The sequence below is a fragment of the Macaca thibetana genome, chromosome 19 (genome assembly GCF_024542745.1).
Source record: "Macaca thibetana thibetana isolate TM-01 chromosome 19, ASM2454274v1, whole genome shotgun sequence".
NCBI classification, from domain to species: domain Eukaryota; kingdom Metazoa; phylum Chordata; class Mammalia; order Primates; family Cercopithecidae; genus Macaca; species Macaca thibetana.
The window spans coordinates 9,041,951-9,069,504 of record NC_065596.1 but is presented as its reverse complement, the minus strand read 5'-3'; the positions used below and the strand labels follow the sequence as shown (position 1 = coordinate 9,069,504).

At 58.7% G+C, this 27,554-nt stretch overlaps 1 protein-coding gene across 7 annotated transcripts; it reads right to left on the bottom strand.

Annotated features, from left to right (window-relative positions):
• Window positions 1–570: 570 nt before the first annotated feature.
• WIZ (WIZ zinc finger) lies at window positions 571–27,441 on the bottom strand. 7 transcript variants are annotated; one of them, XM_050769415.1, is made up of 13 exons: window positions 27,283–27,417; window positions 25,590–25,854; window positions 20,114–20,186; window positions 16,007–18,147; window positions 14,195–14,518; window positions 9,345–9,515; window positions 7,923–8,426; window positions 6,473–6,871; window positions 5,343–5,894; window positions 3,708–4,235; window positions 3,076–3,495; window positions 2,647–2,842; window positions 571–1,710 (listed from the first exon to the last, which is right to left on the bottom strand). In XM_050769415.1, the coding sequence occupies exons 2-13, from the start codon at window positions 25,792–25,794 to the stop codon at window positions 1,551–1,553; spliced, it is 5,673 nt and encodes a 1,890-aa protein (XP_050625372.1). In that variant the 5' UTR covers window positions 25,795–25,854; window positions 27,283–27,417; the 3' UTR covers window positions 571–1,550. The 7 variants fall into 7 exon arrangements, with proteins under 7 accessions (XP_050625372.1, XP_050625366.1, XP_050625367.1 ...); XM_050769409.1 differs by lacking the exon at window positions 9,345–9,515; XM_050769410.1 differs by lacking the exons at window positions 6,473–6,871; window positions 9,345–9,515.
• Between the last annotated feature and the right edge of the window lie 113 nt (window positions 27,442–27,554).

Genomic DNA, 27,554 nt, shown 5'->3' with positions numbered 1-27,554 from the left:
GAAGGAGCAGCCAACAAAATCTCTTAAAATCTCAGAAATGTTCAATAAACATTTGCAGAGCAAGAAAATAAATAACATCGCAAAGGAGCCAGCGGCTCCTCTTTTCCCATGTTCCTTGGGTTAGGGGTGCATGTGTCTAACTAGAAGTCACGTGTATTAAAAGCAGGTGAGTTCTAGCTCTCTACACCCCCACTGCCCCCACCAAATGCTCCCAGTGGGTCCCTGACACCTTCGCTGGTAGCTCCTGCCCTTGATAAGCTCCCCTAGCCTTCAACTGCTTCTTGATCCTGGCTCCCTTCCCAGACGGGCTGCCCAGAACCCTGGTTCGTCTGCTCACTGGAGCCGCTTTGCCAGCCAGCCAGAGCCCCCCCACCAACCATGGCATAAAGCGCCAACAGCTGGGAACTTGGGCTCATCCCCAGCTGCGTCTGGTTTGCTTGGCGGCCAACGGGAAAACCCAGGGCCTCCATGGCTCTGGACAGAGGAGGCCCCGATCCCAGCCCCGGCTGCCAGCCAATGCCAGCCTGTCCACTCGACAGAAAAACACACGCTGGCTGCCTGCCCCAGGGCGTTTCCAGAAGAGAAATTTAATCTAATTTACATACTTCTAGGTACATCGATAACCAAAATGTGGCCACTGAAAAAAGTTAAAAGATCAATCAGCTCCCGGCTTCTAGCTGGCCCAGGATTGCAAAATAAAAAGATCCACGTTCCTTATTCTCTACACAAAACGCGTTTTTAAAAAAGTGAAAGGTCTAGGGAGCTATACATAGAAAGCAACAGTGAAAAGGGAGAGGGAGCAGGAGTGGGGGAGGAGAGTCCCACCCCCCAACCCCACCCTCCAGGGCCCCAGAGCCCCTGAGGCTCTTTGGGGGGCCTTGACATGGCAGGAGGCAGCTGTCAGCTCTGAGCTCTTCCCAGCTGGGAAGGCCCCTCTGGGGGGCAACCAACAAGGATTTCCGTGGCATTGTGGGCTCAGTGGGGGGCTCCCAAGCCCCAGCAGGCCCCACAGAGGGAGTGTGGCTTCCCCTGAGCAAGCACCGTGGCATGATGTGGTCGTTCAACCCGGGAACTGGGGGTCCGGGGCAGGTCCCGGGTCTCACGAGGTGCGTGTGTGTGTGTTCGCATGTACATGCGTGTGAGAGGATATTCATGGGGGCAAGAGGGAACCAGAACAGGGGTCTTTGGGGTCTTTGCAAATGGCCACGGATGGCAGACATTGCCCTGCCTGGCTGCTAGACGGGGGAGTGCTGTCCTCCCCTGTGACCAGATCGGCTGCCACCAGAGACCTGGCTGCTGCCCCTGCTGGACCAGGTGGGCATGGGCTGAAGGAAGACACCCTGTGGCCCCAGAGTCCTCAGGCTGGGGGAAGGGCAGCTAGCTGGCTCCCGGCGCCCTGGCTGTAGTGTGCCCGGCCCCCAAGGGGCGCCGGTTTGAGGTTTTGGCTTGCTCCTTTGGAAACGGAAAGAAAGAGGAAGAGGGACGAGGACACAGAGGAGGAAGAAGAGGAGACAGAGGTGGCACGAGAGGGGATCTGGAATGCTTTTGTGTTAGGGAGCCTCTGCCGCCGCTGTCTGTGCCTGCGGGGCCTGGGACTCCTCAGGCGGGGGGTCCGCTTTGGAGAAGTTCATCTCCAGGATGTGCCGCTGTAAGTGCCGCACCCACTCTTCCTGGATGGAGAGGGGGCCCTGGAATTCCACCTCACAGAACCTGCGTGGGTGAACAGAGAGAGGGAGTGGCCAGTGCTGTGAGGAGAGGCAGAAGCATAGCCTTGCCCACGTCCCTGGGCACACCTGCTGCTACTTAGTGTGGACAGAGCAAGCCCAGGAGGCGGGGGAAGAGGGGCCCAGAAGTCAGGCATTTCCCATGGACAGCCACCTCCAATCACCATGGGGTCATGTGAGCCCCTGCCTCTATGCTCAGAAGTCACTGGGACCAGCTAAGGGCTACTGGCTTCCAAGTACCCCTGCCATCTGGCAGATACATAGACTCTGAGACGGAAGAGGGCACAGAGAAGCAAATCCTACCCAATGAGCCAGGCCCCCCTCCTCCTCCTCCTGTCTTCCTGGCACCTAAAGAGGCCTCACAGCACAGAGGCCTGGAGCCCAAGCTCCACGGCTCAAGACTTGGCTTTGACTCTGACTTCTGACTTGGCCTGTATGGCCTCAGGCAAGTCACCTCATGTCTCAGAGTCCCAGTTCCCTGCTCTTTGATGTACTTGTGGAGTTTGGTAAGAATTAACTAAGACCTACTTTTTTCTTGAGCCAGACACTAGTTGAGTGCTTACTTACCATGTGCCAGGCAGTTCTGAGTGCTTTATAAATATTAAATTCACTTACTCCTCGTAACAAATCTGTAAGGTAGGTTTGTTATCAACCCGCTTTTATGAGTGAGGAAATTGAGGTAAGGAACAGTTAAGTCCTTCCCTGAGGTCACTAAGCTGGTAAGTGGCAGAGTTGGGATCTGAACCCAGCTCTTGCAGGCTACAAAGCTCAGGGTGTCAGCCTTTAGCCTGAGCCCCGCCACACCCAAGGGCAGCCACTGAGGCGACACCTCCCAGCTCCCACCAGACCCTATCCTGTCCAAGGCTCTGGGTGACCAAGGCCCACTCAGGTGGTCTCCCTCCCTCCCCCAGGGGCAGCCTACCTGCATTTGAGGGTGTAGATGTTGCCCACGAACTTGACAAGTGATGTCTGGGGGGGCCGGGGCACCAGGGAGGGGACCGGCCGGACTCGGGGTGGGGGTTGCCGCACCTCCTCCAGCTTCTGCTGTAGGTCATTGGTGTCCTCGCCTCCCCGGGCTGCGGAGGCATCTGGAGGGCGGGCTTGTCGGCGTTCAAATTCTAAGGTGGAGAGAGGGACCAGAGATGAGTGGGAGGGGTGGATGCTGCAGAGACGTGGAATACACAAGAGCTAAGGACTGATGCTACCTGGATGGGCGGGATGGGGGATGGACGGGTGAATGGGTGAGCAACTGGAGAAAGGACTAAAGGGCCACAGCAGAGCACCTGGGGAGTGGTTGGGTGGGCCTGGCAGGTGCCCACTGCGCTCCCGACCCTCCTCCACCAGCACTCACTGTTGATGTTCTGCCGCTGGTGCTCCTCAGCCTTCACGGTGCCTGGCGGGCTGGCTGCCAGAGGCCGCTCACCACTGTCGGCTGCCCGGCCAGCCTCAGGCCCTGGCTCCCCCCCGGCACTGCGGCCGACCACGGCCAGGCCCCCGGGTGCCAGCCCCAGGGACGGCCGCTTGTCACTGTCACGGCCATGGCCGGCACTGCGGAACTTCTTGGTGAAGGGGCGGCCGCCCTGGATGTAGCTGCGGTAGGCGCCCACCTTCTGGGGCCGGTGCTTGATCCACTCGCTCAGTGTCTCGATGGGCGAGCCATTGACGCACCACTCGGTCACGCCGAACTGCCGCAGGTGTGCCCTTGCGTGGCTGGCCAGGGCCTTGCGGTTTTCAAAGTAAAGGCCACACAGCTCGCAGCAGGCCTCGGTGGCTGCGGGGCGGAGGGGGTGCTGCTGAGCCACAGCCCGAAAGGGGGCAGGTGCACCCAGACGGCCCTGCACAGGCCAGGTGCCAATCCCGCCTCCCACAGAGACCCAGCCATGGGGGCCCCACTTGGGGTCAGTCCACGCTTGTGGCATTGCCTGGCCTGGCCTGGCAGGCCCTGGCGGTCGCCCTCCCGGGACCCTGCCGCCCGCTGCTTACAGGAGTGGGAGGTCTTCTCGTGAAGGGTCTTTGCCTTGAAGGGCAGTTCAGTCTGGATGTAGGTCTTGGCCTTGACCTCTGCTGGGAGGAGGCGGTCCTCCTGCAGGGGCCGCTTGGCTGCCACTGAGCCCAGGTAGCCAGTGGCTGAGGGCTTGGCCCCAGTGATGGGCGTCAGGCTGAGCTCTCGAGGAACCTGCGCCGGCCCTGCACCTGGTTTGCCTGGCCGGCCAGCCAGGGGTGACAACGGCAGTGGGGACTGCACGGGCCCAGGGGCCATGGTGGGAGGCCCATCCTCAGCCAAGGCAGGGGCCAGGTCTCCAGCCGGTGGCTCCTTCTTGATGAGGCACGGCTTGGACTTCTTCTTGAGGATTTCTCGCAGTGTGTCGATGGGCGAACCATTGACCGACCACTCGGTCACACCCATCTGCCGCAGGTGTGAGCGCGCATGACTCGACAGGCCCTTGCGGTTCTCGAAGAACTCACCGCAGAACTCACAGCGGATGTCGCGCACCGGCTCTGCCCGGGACGCTGCAGGGGATCCAGGGTAGGGGGGAGGAGGAGGAGGAGAAGGAGGCGGCGGCTGCGGGCAGGAAGCCTCCAAGCTCAAAGCCCCCATATCAGTGCCAGTTGCCTAGCTACCCCTGTCTATGCCACCCACCAGACCGCAACAACCTGCTCCCTCATCTGGGCCTCCAGAGGCCCTTGTGTACATCTGGCTCTTCTGCTTGTTCTGTCATCTCAAATTCTAGCTGGCTTCAAGATATCTCCCTGTATGATCCTGGGCAAGTCACTTTCCCTCTCTGAGCCTCAGTTTCCTCTGCTGCAAAATGGAGATGAAAACCCCTACTTCCCAGTGTCACTATGGGAGGGTCTAAAATGGGAACAGCTCTGAGCATGGGGCACAGAGCTGGTACACAACGCACGAGAGTGCTAAAGCACAGCCTGGGCTGCCCTCACCTGCTCAGCACAGAGTGGGCATCCAATCAATCTGAGCAGAATGAACACAGTGCTGGTATCACAGGCAAGCGAGCAAGTGACATTATAAGGATGACATACAGAGTTTTCTGTAACCAGGTGTGTGCTAAGTACTTTATCCCAGTTAATCCTCAAGAAAAAAAGACAGAGTTGGGACTATGCTGATCTCCATCTTCCAAATGAGGAAACTTGCCCATGGTCACACAGAGCTAGACTGGGGAGGAACAGAGATCTTAACTCACACTTGACTCCAAATGTCAAGCACTTAATTACCAAAAAAGTCAGAAAGACACAGTTCAGACGTTCACTGCCAGTCCCTACACTCCTGCTGTAGCAGACATCACTAATGGATCCCCGCAGTCATTCTCCCTAGGAGTCTGGCTGGCAGCCACTACCAATCGACGGAAATGGCACAAGAGATGGAATCTTTCTGCTGTCACTGAATGACACAATCCTGCTTCTCAAGTGAATAAAGGACAACTGAGCAGCAGCTCAGTTGCAGGGGTCTGCATAGCAAGAACATACAGCTAACCCCGTGTCCTCTCTACCTGCATGTCCTCCCTTCCAATTCAAACCTAGGCACTCTGGATACCCCCAAGGGGAGGCAGGGAGGAGACCCCTCCAACTGTTCTCCCTGCCCTACTGCGAGGTCACACTTACACAGGTTCAGGGGTGTCATGTCTTCCCGTGGCGCCCCCCAGGGACCCTCAGATGGGTGCAGTTCCCCATGAAGGGCCCCCGGCAGCATCTCCCGCTTGATCTCCACCCGTATTTGTTCAGGCTTCAGCTTCTTGGGCAAGGAGGGTGCAGCCAGGCCTGGGAACATCTTCCGGGCCGTAGGAGGAGGAGAGGCAGTTGGTGAGTGGCCCAGGGGGCTGCCTGGTGGCGGTGGCAACTTCTTGGCCAAGGGTGAGATGTGAAGGTCCGAGGGGCTGCGGGCTTCCAGTGAGCTGCCAGGACCTGTGCCGCCTATCATCTTGGCCAGGGTTTTTGGGCTTGGCCCTGGTGGGTTGGGAGGTCCGCCAGGCCGAGACTGGGTCCGTCTCTTCAGGATCTCCCGCAGCGTGTCGATGGGTGAGCCATTGACGTACCACTCGGTCACGCCCATTTGCCGCAGGTGGGAGCGCGCGTGGCTCGAGAGGCCCTTGCGGTTCTCGAAGAACTCGCCGCAGAACTCACAGCGGATGTCTCGTGCTGGCTCTGGGCCTGAGGCTGCAGCAGGAGGAGAAGGGGTCAGTTAGCATCATAGAACTGCCAGCATGGTCACCTGCAGGAGTGTCCTGGTCGGCTGGGCGTGGGCGGCAGCAACACGCCCACAGGTTAGGGTGGTGAGGGCAGGTGCAGGTAAGGGAGTGGAAGAGCGGGGCTGGGGGCCAGATACCCGGCAGGAGTGAGGGGAGGCTCCAGAGAGCACATGGGCCCTCGGTCCTGGCGGAGGAGGATGGAATCAAGATTCCATTGCTCTGTGGGTCCCAACAAGGATAGGGTGAGGCAGGGAGGGCAGCCTAGGTGCTATGTGCCATCCAGACAGGGGCAGATGTGGGTGCTTTGCACACTAAAAGGCAGGATCTCCCCACCTTGGCCTTCATTCTCAGGAAGGGTCACGGAGGTCAAAGGCCAAGAGAGAGAGCCTAGCAGCCCACTGCCAACAAGATCTCTGGGCAGAACCGGCCCACTGCCAAGGGCCCCTGTCTACTCCCTGCCCCAGCAGGGAGGGGGCTGTGACCCCCCCCCCCGGGAGGGGCTCCAGGGCCCGCAGTGAGGAGGGGGCAGCTGAAGCGAGAACCTACAGAGGTTGAGAGGAGACGGCTCCACATCAGAGGCCCAGAAAATGCCGGCGGCTGCGGCGGCCGAGAGGTCCTGCTTCCCCCAGGGGCTGGCCATACCCGCGGCCTTCAGCTTGGCCTTCTTGGCCGGCGGTGGGGGGGGGAGCAAGGAGAGGGCCGCGGAGGTGGGAGGCGGCCGCCCCGGGTGGGCCAGGGCGCCGCGCCTGGGTGGGAGGCGGATCTGGACGCCGTCCCTCCTGATGAGCCCGTGGAGCACGTCTATGGGGGATCCCTTGGCGTCCGGATCGCTGACGCCCAGGTGGCGCAGGTGGGCACGGGCGTGGCTGGACAGGCCCTTGCGGGTCTCAAACCAGGCACCGCACAGCTGGCAGTCCAGCTCTCTGCCCCCGTCACTATCTAAAGCTGCGGAGACAAAACACAGGGGGGGGTTCACGGCCGCCACCTTGGCTGGCCTTGGGGGCCTGAGGCAGGAGGGTCTGGTGTGATTTTTGGCTGCTCAGGCAGTTGGGGGGTCCAAGACTCAGGCTGCAGATTTCTTTTGAAGTTTAGGAAGCAGGACATCCTATTTCCTGCCTAGCCCTTTGGCACCAAGGGGAGTGTAGAGAGCTTAAGGACGTTGGGTAGACAGGCAGTGACCAAATTCCAGATAATCGGATACTCCCAGACCCTCTCCCCTAGGATCCCTGCTATGGGAGCTGTGTGGGGGCGATGGTGGCTGCTGGACTCATGCAGCCAAGGGCAGGTGTGCCCCTGAAAGCACGGCAGACTCAGTGGAAGCAATTTCAAGGGAACATAAGGTGCCAAATGGGGGACTCCGTTGGGCAGGGGGTGAGACCCTGGGGTCACCCCCAGACTCTAATGTCCACAAAGATATGGGAAAGACTGATGTTATAACGGACGTCCTTGTTAAACCTGCTCACTGCACCTGGAGGGTTTCTTCCCAAACCCTACCTGCTGTGCCCACAGGCAGCCCAGGAGGTGGGGCTTCACTGGCAGGCAGAGAGAGCTGCCTCTGCATGGACAACCAGGGAGACTTGATGACAGGATCAACCGTGGGCACCTCCCATTAGGTGATCCCCATCTACCCAAGATGCTTCCAACTACCACTGAGAAAGCTAGGCCACAGGAACCCTGGTTACCTTCACTGCCCCTACCCACAGGCCCAGAGAAAGCCAAGAGCTGCCCCTCAGTGGCGAGCATGACCCTGGCAGGCTCAGCAGCTGCAGTGAGGCCTTCAGGGGAAGATCAGCAAAGTAAAGTGGGAGACACGATCCACATCCAAGGCGGCCCAAAAGGAGATGCAGAGGCTCGACCGATATTCTGGCCCGGCTGACCCAGGACATGGGAGCTGTAGTCCCCACCGCCCCCACCCACCCTGGGCCCTCTAGCCCAACCTGAGGTCCCGTCCCTCCCAGCGCCAGAACCTCCCTCGGCTCTCGGGACCCACACTCACTGAGGTTCAAGGGCCCCTCATCCTCAGACTGAGGCCACTGTGCCTTTGGGGAGGCCGGCCGGGGGCTCAGGGACAGCTGGGGGCTCTTGTCCTCAGGATTCTTAGGGGTAGGGGAGCCCGCCAGGGCCAGTGGTGTCTTTTTGAGGAGCGGAGAGCTGGGAGGGTGGCCCAGGCCCTTGGCCGAGAAGCCGGGAGGCGACTTGATGGCTTTGTTGACAGCAGGGGCATCCAAGGGCTTGGCCAGGGTGAGCAAGCCGGGCCGGGGTGCCCCGGCGACCACCTCCTTCAGCGAGCTGGACTTCTTAGCCAGGCCCGGGGGCAGCCCAAGGTGGGCGTCAGGCAGGCCCTTCTGCTTCACAAGCTCGTAGAGGAGGTCGATGGGTGCGCCGCTGCTCTCCGACTCCGCCACTCCCAGCTGCCGCAGGTGGGAGCGCGCGTGGCTGGACAGGCCCTTTCGGGTCTCAAAGCAGGCGCCGCAGACCTCGCAGGTGGTCAGGCTCTGGGCTGAAGGGCAACACAGAGGCCGGGAGAGCAGGTTGTGAGGCCTGCGGCCCAGCTCTCCCGCTTCTCCTCCCCCGAGAGTCCCACTCACCCAGGCTCCATGGAAGTGTTTTGCCTCCGTCAGGCCCCCCGAACCTCACAATGACCCTAACAAGGTGGAGAATAGCTTGGCTGCTTTGCCAGTGAGGGTTAGAAACTGAGGCTCAGAGAGGGAAAAGTTGTGCCCAAGGGCACACAGCAGGAGGTAGAGCCCTTCTGTCATCCAGCCAGTGGGACACCTTTCAGAACCTTTCAGGCCTACTGGGTGCCCTGGCAACAGGTTCACACAAACGCTGACCTGCCAGCCACATGCTTCACTGAACTAAGTTCTAACCACCCTCTGTGGCTCAACTCCTGCCCGAAACACTGGTCCTTGCAGTCTCCTGCACCGTCTTCCACAGAGCCTTTATCCTTGTCTATCTGCTTCTCTGTCTCCCTGTTCCCCAACTTGAATGGCCCTCAAGAGCAAGGGCCAAATTCACTTTGCTCATCTCACCTCCCTGTCCACCCCAGGGCCCGTCACTAGTCATTAACCACCTTAGGATCAATAGACGAAGAAATGGTGTCATGCGAGAGATCACACAGCTAGCAAAGGCCAGATTCAGCAAATGAGCTGGGTCTGAGTATGAGCTCTGGACCACCACGCCCACTGCTTCTCTGGATGCTGTCCCTCACCCCATGAGGGTGCAGCTCAGGGCCATGCATGCCCAGGACAGAAGTTCAAGGGAGAAGAGAGCTGAGTGCCAACCTTGGTGCCTCAAGGTGCCAGAGGGAAAACTGCGGGCAACCTGGAGCCCCACATTAACCCCAAGGCACAAGAGTGCCCCTGTGAGTGTAACCAGCCTGGCCAGCATCCCCTGCCATGCCACCTGGGCCACTCACCCTTGAGGTCCTGCAGCTCCTGTTTGCTGCCATGAGGAACCTCTGCAGCCACTTTGCTGCTCAGCCGACTGGCCACCTGCTCCAGGGCCCCAGGGACAGGCAGGCTCTTCTTAGGGAGCGAGGGAGAGCCCAAGTCCATGGCCACCATTGCGTTTTCCTCAGAACCCAGGCCTGTGGGTTGGGAAGACAGGCTCAGCCCAGGCAAGTTTCAGGCTGTCTATCCCCAGAACTAAGAAGATGACCTTCTTCCTTATCCTTGATGTCTGCTGTCACTCTGCCAGGCGACTCACCCCAGGAAAGCTGAGGTTCCACCCATAACCCCCAGAACCTGTCCAATGCAGGGACACTAAGGCTGCCACTGACAGCAGACACCAGCAGCTGCTTCCACACACTACAGCATGGGCAGGTCTGGGGTGTAATGCAAATGTGAGCCCAAACTCCCATCCCGGGGGATCTCAAAGAAAAGATCTCTCTGGGCAGAACTTGTGAGGGGCAACATCTGCCTGTCTTGAGGGTGAGGGTGGGAGGCACTCAGAAAGGGAATTCAACAAAACACCAGGGTCAGGAGGCTGGAGAAGCCACGCAGAGGCAGGGAGCCAGGGAGCCAGGGACAGGGAAGTGGCTTCACAACCCTCGCCAGGAATCTCCACCAGACAAAACAGCTGGGGCTGCAGAGACAATGGGGGAACCAGGGGTGGCCTACTCATCACAAGCTGAGCCCTAAGTGGGGTAAGGTGAGAACCTGGTGTCTGCACGTACAGCGATCCGACTGCGGACAGAAAGAGCTGGAATCACAGAACTTTGTGTTAAGTTTCTGAGACATCTATCAGGTCCGAAGCATCCCTGGGTGAGGAGTGTGTGGCAGAGGAAACCCCAAGGGTGAATTTTCACGTCTAGTTTTTCAAAGGGGCCGGGGAGGCCAGTTGAACTCCAAATTTAGAGTTCAGAGAATGGCAAAGGCTCAGAGGATGAAGGAACTGTGTGCCAGATAGGGCCTTAGAGGCGTTCAGTGGGATGTAACGGGGCAGGGGGCCATGTAGGTTCCATGCTCAGTTTGAGTCTCACAGAAGCAAAGAGTAAGCGCTGAGGACTGGGGCACCCAGGACTTTGTCAAAGTCTCCGGGTCGGGTGGGCGCATCTGTCAGATGGGGCAGGGCTGAAGTGAGTTTCCGCACCGGACGGACCGGAACCGTGGCAAGGGACGCTCCCGGGGCTCCAAAGGGGGCAAGGGGCATCTGTCAGACGGGGCAAAGGTCTCAAGGAGCGGCGGAGGAGTGTTTCTGAAGCCTAGGACCCTACGAGCGGCGACAGAAGGCCCTGGGCCCACACGACTAAAGGGCCTGGGGGAGGGGGGGCGTCCCGGAGACTGGACGGAAGGCGTCGGGGGCGGCGGCACCGGCAGGCGGGATTCCGACCTTCCCCTCCCCGCACCCTCCCAAGCGCGGGCTCTTACCCGGCGCGGGAGCGGTCGCGGGCCCGGGCCCCGGCTCCGGCTCGGCCTTGGGCCCGTCCCGCGGCGGCGGTGGCGGTGGTGGCGGCGGCGGCGGCGGCAGCGGGGGTGGGGGCGGCGGCGGCGGCGCGGGGGGTGCCGCGGGGCCCGGGCTCGGGGGGCTGGGCGGGGGCGCCCCCGCGGGCGCGCGCTCCCGGGCGCCCCCCGCGCGCGGCCCCGCCGCCGCCTTGCTCTCCGCTTTTGTCACTCGGCACTGGGCGGTGGAGGCGGCCATCTTGGCTCCGGCGCACGCGGGGCGGCCGCCCCAGGCGGGAGCAGCCGAGCGCCGAGTGCCGAGTGCCGCCGCCGCCGCCGCCGAATCCTCTCTGCCCCGCCCCTCAGGGCGCGCCCAGGGTGGCCTGCCGAGTGCCGAGCGCCACGAGCAAAACGGTTCGTCTGGGCCCTGCGGGCGGACGGCTGCAGCTGCTGGAAGCTGCCCGCGCGCCCTGGCTAGCGAATACACCCATATTGGGCGCCCAGCGGCCTCTAACCGCCGCCCCAGCCCAGTCCCTGGACATCTTTACCCCTAGGATGGGAATCTTCCGGCCTCACTGAAACCCCCTTAAACAACGTCCAAACTCTTAAAAGCCTTGACGGGCGGAGCTAGGACCTGCCCTAGGACCCTGCCCCATTCCCTTTCCGGAAAGTCTCCACCTCTGAGTCGGGGATCCTGGAAAACACCTGATCTCCAACCACGAGAATCCCTCCAGTATCATCCTGGTATCCAGCCGTTCCCCGACGGTGCTGTTCCGCAGACCTAGGGGACCCCACACGGCCGGCACCACATTTCAATCACCGCCTGTTTCTCTCTCCAATTGTCCCCAGCTGTTCCTTGACAGTTGGGTGGGGCTAGAATCCGACCATTGCCCCGCCCCCAACCTGGCACCCGCCCCCTCCTGCCCACTTAGGGAGAGGGGGCAGGCTTCTAACGACAGCCTTGCAGGGCCAGTGCCCAGACGTAGCCCTAATGTTGCAAATCCTTACTTAGGGCAAGGCTTCCAGGATCTTCCCAATCACTCCTTAGCCGCCACCCCTCTGCCTCGCAGTTATTCACTGAAAGACTGGTCATAGCTCTCCCTCCCAAGGACAAGGCCAGGGCAGTGCCAAATCTGCCTCCTCTCATCCGTAGACTGACTCCTTATACCCCAGTGCTTCCTGCACCCCTAACCATCCTCAGAGCCAGCTCTGTCTCGCAGTCACCCCTGAGACACTACAAGCCAGGTGTGGGTGAGCTGAACGCCTGGGGGGCAGCCTTTAGCAGAAGCAAGAAGCCTGAGGTCAAGTCCCCACTCTGCCCCTCCCTGAGATGTCCCCTCACCCAGCCGCTGTCCTCTCTGAACCTCCAAGGAGAGGGGGCTTTGATGCCCCACCCTCCCCTTTGCAGGCTCATGAGTGCCCTTCAAGTGGGCTTGTGAATGGGTCTGACTGACCCCAGAGTACAGGTCTAGGTAGGACCCCAGCAGCTGCAAGTAGGAATAGTACCAAAGGGGCCGGGTGTGGTGGCTTACACCTGTAATCCCAGCACTCTGGGAGGCCAAGAGGGGTGGATCACTTGAGGTCAGGAGTTTGAGACCAGCCTGGACAACACGGTGAAACCCCGTCTCTACTAAAAATACAAAAAAAAAAAAAAAAAAATTAGCTAGGCATGGTGGTGGGTGCCTGTAATCCCAGCTACTTGGGAGGCTGAGGCAGGAGAATAGCTTGAACCCCGGAGGTGGAGGTTCCTGTGAGCCAAGATCGTGCCACTGCACTCCAGCATGGGTGACAGAGTGAGACTCCACCTCAAACAAACAAACAAATAAAAAAACAGAAACACAACAATCTTAGTTCCACAGACTTACACTGAGGCATAAATGAGATAATACATGTTAAAATCTTAGTACAGGGGCCAGATGTGGTGGCTCAGGCCTCTAAATCCCTGCACTTTGGGAGGCTAAGGCAGGAGGACTGCTTGAGCCCAGGAGTTCCAGACCAGCTTGGGCAATACAGCAAGACCCCATCTCAAAAAAATAAAAAATTAAAATTAAAAAACCTTAGTACATAGCAAGCATTTGATAATGGAGGAACATATCAGGTCTGCCAGATAAAGCAAACATTGGTTGAAAATCTAGACTCTAGGCTGGGTGCAGTGGCTTACACCTGTAATCCCAGCACTTTGGGAGGCTGAAGAGGGCAGATCACTTGAGGTCAGGAGTTCGAGACCAGCCTGGCCAACATGGTGAAACCCCATCTCTACTAAAAATACAAAAATTAGCCAGGCATGGTGGTACACGCCTGTAATCCCAGCTACTCGGCAGCAGAACTGCTAGAACCTGGGAGTTGGAGGTTGCAGTGACTGAGATTGCACCACTGCATCCCAGCCTGGGTGGCAGAGTGAGACTGTGTCTCAAAAAAAAAAAGAAAAGAAAATCTGGCCTGTAGGCTGGGCACATTAGCTCACGCCTGTAATCCTGGCACTTTGAGGGGCTGAGGTAGGCGGATCACTTGAAGGCAGGAGTTTTGAGACCAGCCTGGCCGACATGGTAAAAACCTGTCTCTACTAAAAATACAAAAGTTATCTGGTCACGGTGATGGGCACCTGTAATCCCAGCTACTCGGGAGGCTGAGGCAGGAGAATCACTTGAACCCCAGAAGCGGAGGTTGCAGTGAGCCAAGATTGCGCCACTCAAACAAAAAAAAAAGAAAAAAAAGAAAATCTAGACTCTAGATCTGCACTATCCAATAGGATCCCCAGTAGCCTGATACTAGCTTCATTTCAACTTCTGAACAGCCATACATGACCAATGGTGTCCCTGTAAGACCGTGCAGATATCTAGAGAACATTTCCAGCCATCATCTCAGCAAGTTCTATGTAACAATGCGTCTCAAGATAGAAGATGTCATTAACAGCAAAGAATCTGGGGCCCGACTGCCTGGGTTTCAAATCCCTGTTTCACCCTTTCCAGCTGTGTGACCTCGAGCAGGTGAAACTCTCTGTGCCTCAGTTTCCTCATCTGTAAAGTGGAAGAAATAATAACCCTGCCTTATAGGATTGTTGTGAGGATGTAAATGAGTTCATGTTTGTAAAGTGCTTAGAACGATGTCTGGCTCCCAGTAAAAGCTCAGGAAGCATTTGTCAAAGTCACTGGCAGGAAAGATAGGGAAAAACTGGATCCAGAAAGAGACCTGGCCCAGATCCTGAGTGAAACAGAAAGGACACCTAAATAGCAGGTTGGTTGTAAGGAGAGTCATCAACATACTTTGTAAAGTGACTCAAAATGCTTCCAGGAAAGCTGAGTGGTGCCCCTCCAGCCCCGCCCCTCCAATGCTCTGGGCCCCTGGGAAGGATAGGGCTCCAGCACAGCCCGTCCCCTCCCCTTACCATCTCCATAGGCTGGCTCAGGGTCCTCAGCCCAGGTGGGTGGAAAGGGCACCGTGAGAGGTAAGCGGGGCCGACGGGAGGTCAGGAAGCTGCCAGGCGGACCCCCAGGCTCTCGGCCCAGGGGGCTGGGGGGCTGCTCAGCGGCAGAGGTGGCCAGCAGCTCCTGCAGGATGTTGATGGGCGAGACAGTGAGCTCCCAGTTGGTGATACCGAAGTCACGTAGGTGGGCCCGGGCGTGGCTGGAGAGGCCGGCCCGTGTGTCGAAGCCAGCCCCGCAGAAGTCACAGCGCATCAGGCTGAAGGTGCCTGGGTCAAAGTTGGCCACTGTGGAGAGAGGACAGGACTGCCTGAGGTGGGGAGGGGCTACTCCCCAGCCCCAACCCCTCCCCATACTCAGGGCTTCACCCTGGGCTGTTTGTCTTCCCCGTGGCTGTCCCTTTTGCTCCTGCCTGCCCCTCAGCTCTCAGCTCGTGTATCCTCCCACCCCATTCCAGGACGCCTAACCCTCCCAGATACCTCCTTCCTACATCTGGCAACATCAAGGAGGGACCTCTCCTGCAAAAACCCTTCTCCAGGGCCAGGTGTGGTGGCTCACGCCTGTAATCCCAGCTCTTTGGGAGGCCAGGCGGGAAGATCTCTTGAGCCCAGGAGTTTGACACCAGCCTGGGCAACATAGTGAGACCCCATCTCAATTAAAAAAAAAATAGCTGGGCATAGTGGTGCGTGCCTGTAGTCCCAGCTACTTGAGAGGCTAAGGTGGGAGAATTGCTTGAGCTCAGGAGTTTGAGGCTGCAGTGAGCTACAATTGCCTCATGGCACTCCAGCCTGGGCAACAGAGCAAGACCCTGTCCCTTAAAAAAAGAAAGAAAGAAAAAGAAATGCTTCTCTAGTTGTGGACTTGCCATCCTCTGTGAGAGTATTTGATTAATAGCCTTCTTGTGACTATTTTTACCCATGATCACCCAAGTGCTGTAAATTAAATATTTGTTGGATGAAGAAATGGACAAATGGATGTAATGCCCTCTGCTGGGAGCCTTCTCTGAGCCCTGCAACTGGAGTTAGGGACTTTGTTTCAGCTTCCCCAGCCTCCTGGTTGCCCCAGCTTTCCCCGCATCTCAGCCCTGTTCAGTCAGCGTCATCACTGCCGGGTTTCCTAGTTGTCCACCCCTTGCCCCCTACCCCTAGTGCGTAGACACACATACACACACACAGACACAGACACAGACACACACACTCGCTCTCTCTCTCTCTCTCTCTCTCTCTCATATACCATACTGGCACTTCCCCAAGTGGGCTGTGTGTCTGCCAATGTCAGAACCACCCAGAGTGCTCCTGTTGGAGACAGACTTCGAGAATCAGAGCCTCGTACCGTGGGAATTGACAGACCTTACAGGCAGCCTCAGGGGGTTCTGAAGCTGGCCAGGGTGGGGTGGAGGGGGTCCCACCACTCCTGGACTGGGCCATGAACTCCGAGAGTCCAAGAACTGCTATTCTGTCCACTGCTGTGTCCCCAGGTCCCCAGAACAGAGGGGAACCTTGCTCAGTAAATATTTGTTGAATGGAGGAATGAATGAAATTCTCTGCCCGAGGCTGACTCTTCTACCCACACTCCTTCCTCCAGTGGCTGGAATGGCCAGGGCACTGGGGCGTCTCCACACATCCACAGACGGGTGGCCTTTACTGCAGCTCCCAAGTCCCTCAGGAGCAGAGGCCCCAGTGTCCCCCTGCTTGGCGCTAAGGGAGAGAATTTAGATCAAGGGTAGGTTGCCCAGCCATGGGTCTCCTGGGCCTTTTAAAGTGAAGCTGCCCTACCTTTTTTCTTCTTCTTCTGGAAGGAGAACCTGCGCTCAATGGCCTTCACCTCCTCAGCGGAGATGAAATGGCGCACATTGTAGCTGACGCCCACGCGGTTCAGGTGGCCCCGGACGTGGTTGGCCAAGCCGATGCCGTTGTGGAAGCGATCGGGGCAGTAGGGGCATTTCCGTTCCTCGTGCTTCAGTGCCATGGCCGGGTCCCCATCCAGGAGTGTGTCCAACCCCAGTGGGCCGCCCAGCGGCGCGTCCAGGAGCAGGAAGTCCAGCGGGTGTGCGCCTGCCAGCCCCAGCTCCTCGGGCTGCAGCCTCGGGGGCACCCTAGCCGCCGCCATGACCTGCGGCCCCAGCTTTGCCACCAGTACAATGGGTACCATCCCTCGGAGCTGCTGCTGCTGCCCCTGGGTGGCCTCTGCTGCCTGCAGGGCCTCTCGGAATGTCCGCTTCAGGTCCAGGGCAGGCTGTGGGATGAGGCTGAGGGTGGCTAGGGGTGAAAAGACCCCATTTTCAGGGGAAAAATCCATCTCAGAGGTCAGCACCACATCCTCCTCTTCCTCCTCCTCCTCCTCCTCCTCTTCACTCCAAGGGCGTCTCCGTTCCCCCAGCCCTTGTGGGTGGACGGTGCTTTTGTTTCTCCCGAGCTGTAAGGAGTAGGGGGTGGATGCTAGTGTGGAGGGAAAGGCCAGCCTTCCAAGAGGCCTCTGGCCCACCCGATGCGGGAGTGGTTTTGACAGCGGGAAATCTCTGATGCCCAGCTGCTGGCATCCTGGGCCAAAGGCCAGGCTGGGGTCGTATCCAGCAGGGTTCTCCCGCCACATGGGGGCCAAGGACGGCTCAGCTTTGCCAAAGTAGTCCACAGCAGTGTCAGGGAAGCAGGCGTGAGCATCCTGGCTAGTGCCCGGTTGGCTGGCAGGGTCCTCCTCATAAGCCTCGCCATCCTCCTCCCAGTGGTGACGGGCGTGCACCAGCCTCACGTGCTCCCTGAGCAGGCTCTCGCTGGGCGCCGGGAAACCACAGAAGACGCAGGCGCTGAGGCTGACGGCAGCTCCGTAGGGCTGATAGAGGAGGGCGCTGGCCTCAGGGCTGGGGCTGCCAGCCCCACTGCTGCCTCCAAAAGGCTCCTTGGCGGTCTGGCCTGGGGGCTCACGCACATGCAGCTTGGCATGCTGCACATAAGCCCTGGAGGAATTGGTGCCAAAGACACATTTGGGGCACTGCAGCCGTGCCTCCCGGCCCTCGTCCCCTGGAACTTGCTTCAGCTTTTGGATCTCCTCAATGATCTTCTCCCGGGAGGCCTGGTGCAGCTGCCGGTGCTGCTCCAGAGCGGCAGGGTCGGCAAAGGCCCAGCCACACTCACCGCAGGCCAGCGGGGCCAGGTCCGCAGGGGGCTCCTGGCCTGGGGCTCGGCGGTGCTGGCTCATGTGCTCCAGGAGGTGCTCCTTCTGCTTGAAGTAGATGCTGCACTCGATGCATGGGAACACAGCCGGCTCCTCGTCCTCGTCCTCTTCTGGGCTGGCCACCCCTTCGGCCACCTCCTCCAGCAGCTCACACAGGTAGGGCCCGGTCCGGATGGGAGGCAGTAGCGGCTGCAGCCGCTCCACAGACGCCTCCGAGTTCACCGTCCAGGTCTGTGTGGCCACCTCCGAGGCTGACGTGGGTAGGCCCCACTCCGACGACTGGGCCAGCCCCTCCAGGTCCTCCAGGTCTTCTCTGCCACCCACCACCGCCATGTCCAGCATCTTCGGGGTGTCTTCCACTGGCACAAACACCCTTCTGAAGGGGGCGAGGGGTGGCGGCTGGGCAGGCAGGTCCAAGTGCAGCCCTGCATCCTGGGGGGATCCCTGCTCGTCCTCATCTTGGAGCCAGTTGAACCTGGGGCGACCCTGGGGGTGTTTCTCCAAAAGCCTTGGTTCCCCCCGGTGGTGCAAGAACCTTCTAGAGCCCTCTAGCTCAGCGTGGGGGTTCATGGTTCTCACAATGACCGAGTCCTCGAATCTCCGCTCAGACAGGATGCCCTCCCCAGCCTCCTGGACAAGGGGGTCCTCCCAGGGTCCCCGGCCATCAGGGGTGCCTGGGAAATGGCCCAGGAGATGGGGTGGTGGGGAGCCCGGCCGGAAGTCCAGGCTGCCTCCATCCCAGCAGCTGCAAGGAAGTGCCAATGGGGACAGGTTAGCCATGGGCTGCAGTTTTCCTTCCTAGGGTGGTGATGGGGGTCCTCACAGGCAGTTTGAAGCAGGCCCCAGAGATCCAGCCCGAGGGCGACAGGGGTGTGGGGGTGAGGGTGGGAGGTAGGGGGAGTCCATGTGGATCCTTTCGGACCTATCGGGTCAAAAGCCAGGTTCAACTCTTAGGATGCACCTGTCCACAAAGCCTAGCCCTGCTGCATTGTCGGGGAATATGCGGAGACCACCCCTGGACCACACGGGGATGTGGCCACCTCTAAGAAGTCTGGTGGCAACAGTTAACTCTCATCTCTCCCCAGGAAGGACCCAAGCCTCTCATCTATGCTCCAGGCTGCTTCTGTCTTGGTCTTCCCCAAACTGGGGTGATTTTGCTAATTTAGTTTCACCTCTCCCTCAGATTTGGTCAAAGTTAACTTTGTGGTGGAACAGTTCAAAGGAATGTTCCTTTTCCCTGCATCTCCCCATCTGGAAGGGCAGAGTCAGGAGAGGTGGAAGGTCCCTGCTAAGCCTTTGGCCCCAGTGATTCTGACCTTCCTGGGCAGAGGGGTGGGAGTGGGGTTGGGGGAGGCAGGGTAACCTCTCTGGGCCTCAGTTTTCCAATCCTAAAAATGGGGGTAATTCCCAAGAACTGGGAACCCCTTTGTCCTTATACAACATCTGTGGAGCTTTCTCATAGCCACCATCAACAAAAGGTGCTTGCAACATAAGGCAGGTGCTTATTTAAATGCTCACAACCACAACCTTTCAATGACCCCACAGGCTGTAGGGTGAAGATGACACAACTCAGTGCTTGAGAAATGCTTTGTTTCACCTCATGCCTGGACCAGTGTGGGTTCTTATTATGGCCATTTGTGATGGGTTCTCCCTTCCTTTTCAAGATCCTGCCTCCATCAGGGGATGCCAATCACGCTCATGGAACAGATGTGGAAAAAGTTCCATTCAGATGTTGGGTGGAGACCATAAGGTCACCTTTCTCAGCTCCATCGCTGACATGCGATACTAACAGGACCATCCTCCTGGGGCTGTGGCAAGGACTCAGTGGGGATAAACACATGTTCAGAGCGTAGCTCATAGCAGCTATTATTAATTAATTAATAATGGTATTGTTCATTCTGAGAGCTATTAGTAATCCTGATAAGCTTACTAGGACCTGGCCAGGCGCGGTGGCTCACGCCTGTAATCCCAGCTCTTTGGGAGGCTGAGGTGGGTGGATCACCTGAGGTCAGGAGTTCTCGACCAGCCTGGCCAATATGGTGAAACCCCATCTCTACTAAAAATACAAAAACTATCCAGGCATGGTGGCGGGCACCTATAATCCCAGCTACTGGGGAGGCTGAGGCAGGAGAATTACTTGAACCCAGGAGGTGGAGGTTGCAGTGAGCTGAGATCACGCTATTGCACTTCAGCCTGGGCGATAGAGTGAGACTCTCTTAAAAAAAAAAAAAAAAAAAATTACTATGACCTATTAGCAGCTGCCAAGCCATTTAATAAAGGGTAGGGACCGTCAGCATTGCTCTTGATTCCTGCTCTCACCCAGTGCCCCTTGGATCCTCAAGGCGAATTCATGAGATGCATCTTATGGACTCCATTTTGCAGATGAGAAAACTGAGGCCCAGAGAGGCATAGTATCATTCTAAGGGTCACCTGGCAGAGACAGGACTCCAAGGGTCCAACATCCAGGCTCCTGTGCCTGTGGCCCTGCTCCTGGCAGGGATAATGAGAGTTGACCGTCTGTGTTCATCCCAGACCTCCCCCAACCCCAGCACACGCCCAGGGGCTTGCCTGCCGGGAGCTGCCTCCTCCTCCTGCCTGGCCTCCTGATTCCCTCCTGTCCCCTTCTCATTCCCCAGGGGCTTCTCTGGGGCCTGGGCATGTCCTGCTTGCCCCCCTGCCCTCCCTGAGGTCAGGGCCAGCATGGCACTCACCAGCTGCTGATCCGATGGGTGGCGGAGGTGGCACGGGGGAGGGCTTCGCTGAGGCCGGGATGGGGCTGCCCGTCTGCAACAGAGAGGGGAGACCCTGAGGGGCTGGGGTCCCCCTGGCCGGGGCCCTCCACACCCCAGCTCCAGGAGCCCTGCCAGGTGCCTCGGAAGGGCCCTGCTGGCTCCCAATTCCTCTCCCTGAGAGGCCTGTGGCCTCTGCAGTCCTGAGCCCTGGAAGGGGTTTCTTTGGAGGAGTCCCCTTGACTCTCCTGGGGGACCCCAGGGGCTTGCTGCCTTCCAACCCTCCTCTCTCTCCCCCCACCCAGCAACCAGGGTGGTTTTTTACAAGACTCACCCTGCTAAAAACTCACCTGGCTTCTCATTATACCTATAATAAACACCAGACTTCTGTTTTTTGAGATGGAGTCTCACTCTGTTGCCCAGGCTGGAGTGCAGTGGCACGATCTCGGCTCACTGAAACTTCCGCCTCCCGGGTTCTAGCGATTCTCCTGCCTCAGCCTCCCGAGTAGCTGGAATTACAGGCGTGCACCACCATGCCTGGGTAATTTTTCTATTTTTAGTAGCGAGGGCATTTCGCCATGTTGACCAGGCTGGTCTCAAACTCTTGACCTCAAGCAATCCACCCACCTTGGCTTCCCAAAGTGCTAAGAATACAGGTGTGAGCCACTGTGCCCGGCCTAAAAACCAGACTCTTAGCCGCCACCTACAAGGCCCTATGAGGTCAGACCTCTGCTGGTCTCTCTAACCTCCCGTCTCTCTCCTGGCCCCTCAATGCCTCTACTCTGACTGTATGGGCCTCCTCGGGAAGCCCCAAGCCCACCTAACTCTTTTGGACCTCAGGGCCTTTGCACCTGCTATGCCCTCTGCCCAGGGCACTCATCCCTGACCGCCTAACTCAAATGAGCCCCTGTGATTTTCTCTCAGCACCTGTTTCATTTCTTTCTTAGCACTTTCTGAAATCACCTAGCTCTTTCTTGGGATGACTGCTTGCTGGGTCCCCCACTAGGATGTAGTTGCAGACCAGGGACTTTGTCGGCTTCATTCACTGTAGCATCCCAGCACCTGGCATACAGCAAGCGCTCAACAAATCCTTGCCAGATGATGAACAAGGCACCTGTTCTAACCTGAGCTGCAGAGAGCCCGTCCCTGCCTTCTGCACCCTCTCCCAGGCCTATGTCCTGAAATCCAGTCCTCTCCCGGGACCCCCTCCCCACCAACACAGATGGAGCCAACTCTCTATTATCCGCCTGTGGAGCCAATGCCTGGAGCGACCACAGGAATCCTGGCCTGCGTCTCCTCTGCCCGCCACACTTGCCTGACGCGGGTGAGCTTGCCAATCGGGGAGCAGGCCAATTGCCCGGGCCAAGGTTAACACACTGGGGGAACTTGTGCCCCATCCAGAGCCCGACAGATGCAATTGTTGGATTAGCCTCAATTTGAGGATGGTCCAGAAAAAGGGATAGGGCTGGGGCGAATTCTTTTTCCAATCCCTCATCATCCAATTGGCCCAAGAAATTGAGAGCTGACTATTGGGAGTCAAAGGATAAAAATGGAGGTAGGATGGGGAGAGAGTGTTGACCAGAAAGGTGTGGTCACTGGCTGAGGGTCCTGCTTTGGAACCCAAGAAAAGGGTTGTGACTGTTGTGTGACCTCTGGAAGGGGTGGTGGGGGTATGGAAATTTGCATCATCTACATACAGCACAAGGTTTCTCAACATCAGCACTATTGGCATTTGGGGCCAGATCATTTTCTGGGGTGAGGTCCATCCTGTGCACTGCAGGATGGTGAGCAGCATCCCTGGCCTCCACCCTCCAGACGCCAGCATCTCCCCAGCCCTCGGTCATGACAACCAAAAGTGTCACCAAACATTACCAAAGTGTCCCCTGGAGGGGGAGGTGAATCACCCCCATTTGAGAACCACCGGGATACACTGATGGGCAGCAGAGCTATGCTGGGGTGCAAGGGCTGGTTTTAGGATGGGGGTGTTGGAGAGGGCGTTCAGAGTTGGGAAAGAAAGGCCTGGCCCAGCCAAGGGAGTGAGGCCCCCAAGAAACAGGGTCTCTAGAGAACACATGAGTCATAGATTTGTCTTTTCTCAGGAGAGGGCAACCGGTTCGCATATAACCTGCCCTAGCACGACCTAGAGGTTTGGGTCTGAGGGTCCTGGGCATCCTGCCTCTGAGGTTCTAGGACCCCAAGCTCCCAAGATTCTGGGCGTCCCAGATTTGGTGATTCTGCGATTGCCGTTGTCTAAGAATTCCAAGAGCCAGGGGACCGCGTGGCCTCCTTGAGCAATTCCAGCGAGTCTCCTATTTTTAGTGGCAGTGACTTTGGAGGAAGCAGGCCAAGCAGTGCCCTGTGTCCAAGACACGTTGGGGGTGGGGGCTTCACCCAGAGGCCTCCACAGTTGATGGGGATCCAGGAGTCCCTATGGGTCAGACGAGGTGCTGGGTCGCAGCCCTTAGGCAGTGGCCGTGCCAAGCAGCCCTTGTTGGCTCCTGCCATCTGGGTTCCCCGAGAGAGTTTGCAAATGCTGATGGCAAGGGGTGTCCATGAGCAGCCTGAACTCCAAGCCTGGGGTTCAACTTGATAGAGTAGCCAAGAACCTAGATTCTGGAGCCAGACAGATCCAAGTTCAAGGCCCCAGGGGTGCCCTGAAGGGCGTGCCTCTCCCACTCCGAGCCTTGGTTTCTTCCTCTGTGCCATGGGAACAGCCACTGACCCAGTCTCGCAGGGCCAGCAATGGGTGCCAGCAAGATCGCAGTAAATGCTCCATCCAGAGAAGTGGCGGTGGAGGGGAAGAAGGCTGGTGGGAGGCCTGGGGGGGTCAGGGCTGGTTCAGCGATGTCTCAAGGGGGAAGCTGGTGGCTAGACCCCACAGCCTCAGGCCCGGTCACTCCATGCTCTGATTTTCTCCCCAGGCTGGGGCCCCAAGATGGCAGAAATGATGTGTCATTTGTCCCTGGGTGCCCTGTCCCCAATACAATGCCAGGCATGTAGCAGACTCTTCATCGATCCATACAGACCACCTTAGCCCCCTGAGTCTTTTCTGAACCTGGGAGGCCCAATCAGAGAGGTAGGAGCTGCAGAGGGGGTGTGGGAGCTCCGGGTAAACAGCCGTTAACGGAGGACAGAGAAGGCGGCCGGCACACCCCTGCCCAGGCAGAGAAGTTTGGAGGTGGTCACTCCAGGGTGCTCTTGGGGGGCTCCGAGGGCTGAGTAGGGATAAAGGAAGGCCCAGGCTTTGGGGTAGAATAGCAGCCCCAGGGCCTGTTCCTATTTATAGGCATCACAAGACTAGTAGGGCAGGTGCCTGCGTCCCGGAAGGGGCAGATCAAGCGGACAGGGAGGGTAGTGGGAGAGACGTGGTGTCCCAAACCCAGGCATTCTTCCAAATCCAGGCTATGACCTCACTCCGAGTCAAGCCATTCCCAGCCCTGCCCCCAGCTGCTGAGGGAAACCTTCAAGGGTGGGCCTGGCCCCCCTCAGCAGCCACATTTCCCTCCTCCCCAGGCTATAAAAGAGATGCACACATGAGACCCTGGGTGATTCCCCAGAGGAAGTGAGGATGCACCTACCTGCCTGCTTTTTCCCTCTCCCCAGACCTGAGGCATCTGCCAGGTAGAGAAGAGATGTCCAATCCCTTGGAACCAGACCCAGAGAGGACACTGGGATCCCTACGGCCTGTACCCTCAGGCTCCCACAAAATCAAAGTCCCTGCCCTGCCCTGGCTGGCTATGCGACCTGGCACAAAATCCTGCCTATCTCTGAGCCGCAGTTATTAACTCAGTTATTAATGGCTTAGAGGAGGGGATTGCTAAGTTTCCCTGAGTGCTGATACTCTGGAGTTGGGTGTACCCTGTGCCCTCAGGGGTCTCACCTTGCCACCCCACTGCCTGACACCTGCAGATGCCATCAGCTACCTCTAAGCCTTTGCATGTATGCAGTCCCCTGCCTAGATGCTTGCTGCCCCCTTGGTCTGGCTCATTGTTCCTTATCCTACCTCTCACTTCCTGCAGGAACTCCTGGTTGCTCCCCGCCAGATGCTTTCCTCATCACAGCCCCAGCCGCTGTGTCATAACACCTGGTGACATAACACTGGGTCATAACATGGTATCACAACATCTGTCTCCCCGGCCTCAGAGGGTGGGGTCTGTGAGAGCGAGGATGGTGTGTGCTCAGTCACCACTGTGCCCCGGTGTGTGGCCCCTAGAAGGTGCTGTGTATTTATAAATATACAAGCATCATGAGTGGTAAAGGTGGCTGGAGCAGGTCAAGGATCTGCGAGGATGCAGCACGGTGGTTAAGAGTGAGGGCTGTCAAGCCATGCTACTCCCTGGCTAGGTGACCTTGGGCAATTTATGTCGCTGCTCTGGGTCTCAGTTTCCCCATCTCTGATACTGGATAATAATAACGAAGGCTACTCCACAGGGTTCTTTGGAGAAAGACAGAAGATGATCATGCAAAAGCCTTGGCATGGAGGAAGCCCTTGATTAGGTGTTTGGAGATGGGCGGGCGGGGGGGGTCTGAGGCATCAGCCCACTGTTTTCCAGGCATATCAGCCTCCTACCAGGTCCTTGGACACATCAGGCTCCTCCCTACCACAGGGCCTTTGCACTGGCTGTTCCCTCCACCTGGAATGTCCTTCCCACCATTCACTCCATGCTCCATTCAAATGCCACTCTATCAGGGAGGCTCTCCCAGGTCTCCCAGGCATGATCCTGGCACTCTGTTTAATGCCTTCACAGCATCTGTCACTACCTATCCTTCTGATATTTGTTTAGTTGCTTGTTGTCCATTTCCCCTACTAGAGTGTCAGCCGCTTGAGGGCAGGAATTCTTGCCTCTTTGGTTTACAGCTGCCTTCCCAGCACCTAGCACATACCCTGGCACACCGAAGGTGCTCAGTATTTAATGAATGAATAACACATCTGGATGTGGGGACAGTGTCAGATACCTTTTTGCTGGGTAAACCAAGGCACAAAGGGGTGGCCAGTATCCCTGACTACCCAGTCTCTCCCTAGCCACTACAGGGTCCACGCTGTTTTGGCCCATGGTTCAGGAACAGGATACACCCAGACAGCCAGAGAGAGCTGGGATAGACTGATGGGAGTGGGGAATACCTGTGGAACAAGTGGGCTGGGGACAGGGAGTTTGGGGTGCTGAGATGGGCCTCTGGACCCAATTAGTATGCTCAGAGGAGGGAGCCAGGCTGACCTAAGTTTAAGTCCCAGCTCCACACTACCCAGTGGGGAGCCTTGGTCTGGTCACTGGCTCCCAGGACATCTGTTTTCACAACTGTCAAATAAGAAACTAAACAGAGTGCAAAGAAAAGGCTCTGGACCGAAGCAGAATCAGCATCCCAGCTCAGCTGCTACTGCGCTGGGTGACTTGGCTCTCTCTGAGCCTTGGGGAATGGGCTGGATGCTTCCTGGGGGCCACAGGGCCCATTCTCTTACCAGAGATGCCACCTCTGCCATCCAGAATGTCTCGGGGGCCCTCCTTGGTGACAGGCAGGTAATGGGTGGACCGGAAGATGCCACCTTCCCCCTCAGCAGCCTCGGCCCCACCCTCGATGTTCTCCCTCGGCATCGGGCCAGGCAGTCTCTCTGGGCCTCGGGGACGATCTGGTGCAGCTGGGTTGCCTGCCAGGGACCCCTCCATTGGATTTTCTCTGCTTGGATCCACTCAGCTGCTGGGCTGGCTCAGCGGGGCATTGTGGGCCTGGGGACAGAGAGAGAGAAGTGCTTAGGGGATGGAGGAAAGGGAATCTGCCTCAGTTTCCCCTCCCTTAAAACCTCGGTCCTCACCTTTGCAGCTCATTGCCTCAGTTTACCTCCCAGCCCAGGGGAGCTAATGGTGTTCAGACCTTATCCACACACCTTTTCTCCCAATGGCCCCTACCCTCAGCATGCCTCCATCTCCCCATCAATAACTCTTCCCCTTTATACAGATCCTGCACTGCCTCAGTTTACCCATATTGACACATGCACACTCAGCCACCAGGTTTTCTTCCATCAATCTTTCCACTTCTCCAGACTCCTCCCTTCATTCACACACAGCTGCACTTTCCCCAGTCCTGCCCTCACACCCATGCACACGCACATCCTACTGCCATGCCTTCGTTTCCTCGGCAAGAATCCCAGCCACTTGTACACTCCGATCCTATACACCGTCAGGAGTCTCCCATCATTACCCCTTTACTTTTCTCCATTGGGTTGTCCCATACCAATGATCCCTGCACTTTCCCACACTCCAACCCTTCCCCCACACAGGACCTTAGGGTTCTCCAGCATTAACCCCTTCACCCCCCTCCACACACACAGCCTCAAGTGACCCCAGCATTAACCCTTTCGCTTCTCCCCAACATTATCCCTCATGCATACCCAGCTTGGGCTCCTCCATTCCCCCCACCCCCCAACCAAGATTGCTCTAGTCCTCGGGCGAAAGAAAACGATGGGGCTCCTGGTCCAGAAATGAGGACCCTGGGGAGCGGGGGTTGTCCTCTCTACCTATAAATACCTTCAAGGTAACGGCGGAAAGTGAAGGGCAGGAATGAGGCGCCCTCCCCAGGGAGATGGTGGGGAGGCCGGGCCCAGGCAACCGGGGCGGGGCCGGGGCGCCAGGCCTGGTTGCAGGCGCTGCCCTCGGGGGCCTGGGGATTCCCAGGGGGCTCCTCCGTGGGCTGGCAGTCTTGGTGGGGGTCCCTACCCAGGCCCGGAGGAAGCACCTGCGGTTGTCCACCGGGTGGGCACTGCCCGCGGGGAACGGGCGGGACCGCAACTTCGGAGCACTTTGGTAGCGTGGGGAGGGGGCTCCTACCCGGATGCCCCCCAGGGGTCGCAGAGGTGGGGGCTGCGCCGTGCGGGCCCACTCCTCGGGGGTCCAGGGTCCGGGGGATGCGTCCTCCGCCCGTGCACCCCGGGGCGGGAGACCCCGCGGGACGCGCCGAGGTAGGGGGGACACCTGCCCCAAGACCCCCGCCCCTCCCCCCACCTGCACGGCCCCGCCCCCGACCAGGCCCCGCCCCTGAAGGCCCCGCCCCCGCCCCCGCCCCGGGGGGTCCCGCCTGGCCCGGCCCGGCCCGGGCCTCCCCCGCCCCGCTACGGCTCCGCCCCACCCGCGGGCTCCCCAGGCCGGGCCGGGCCTCACCAGGGAGGCGGCGCCGCCAGCCAGGTGCCGGGGCTCGGAGCTCCCCTCCTTGGTGCGGCCGTCGCTGCCGCTACCGCCGCTGCCGCTCCCGGTGCCGGTGCCGCGGCCTCCGCAGCCGCCGCCGCCTCCACCGCTCGGGGGACATTGTCCCTTTAAATCGCTCCCCCCGCCGCCCCGCCCCCCCGGCGCGCCGCCGTGACCTCAGCGCGACAGCCCCGCCGCGCCGCCATGATGGGGAGGTCCGGGGCGCCCCCCTCCCCCCCGCGCCGCCC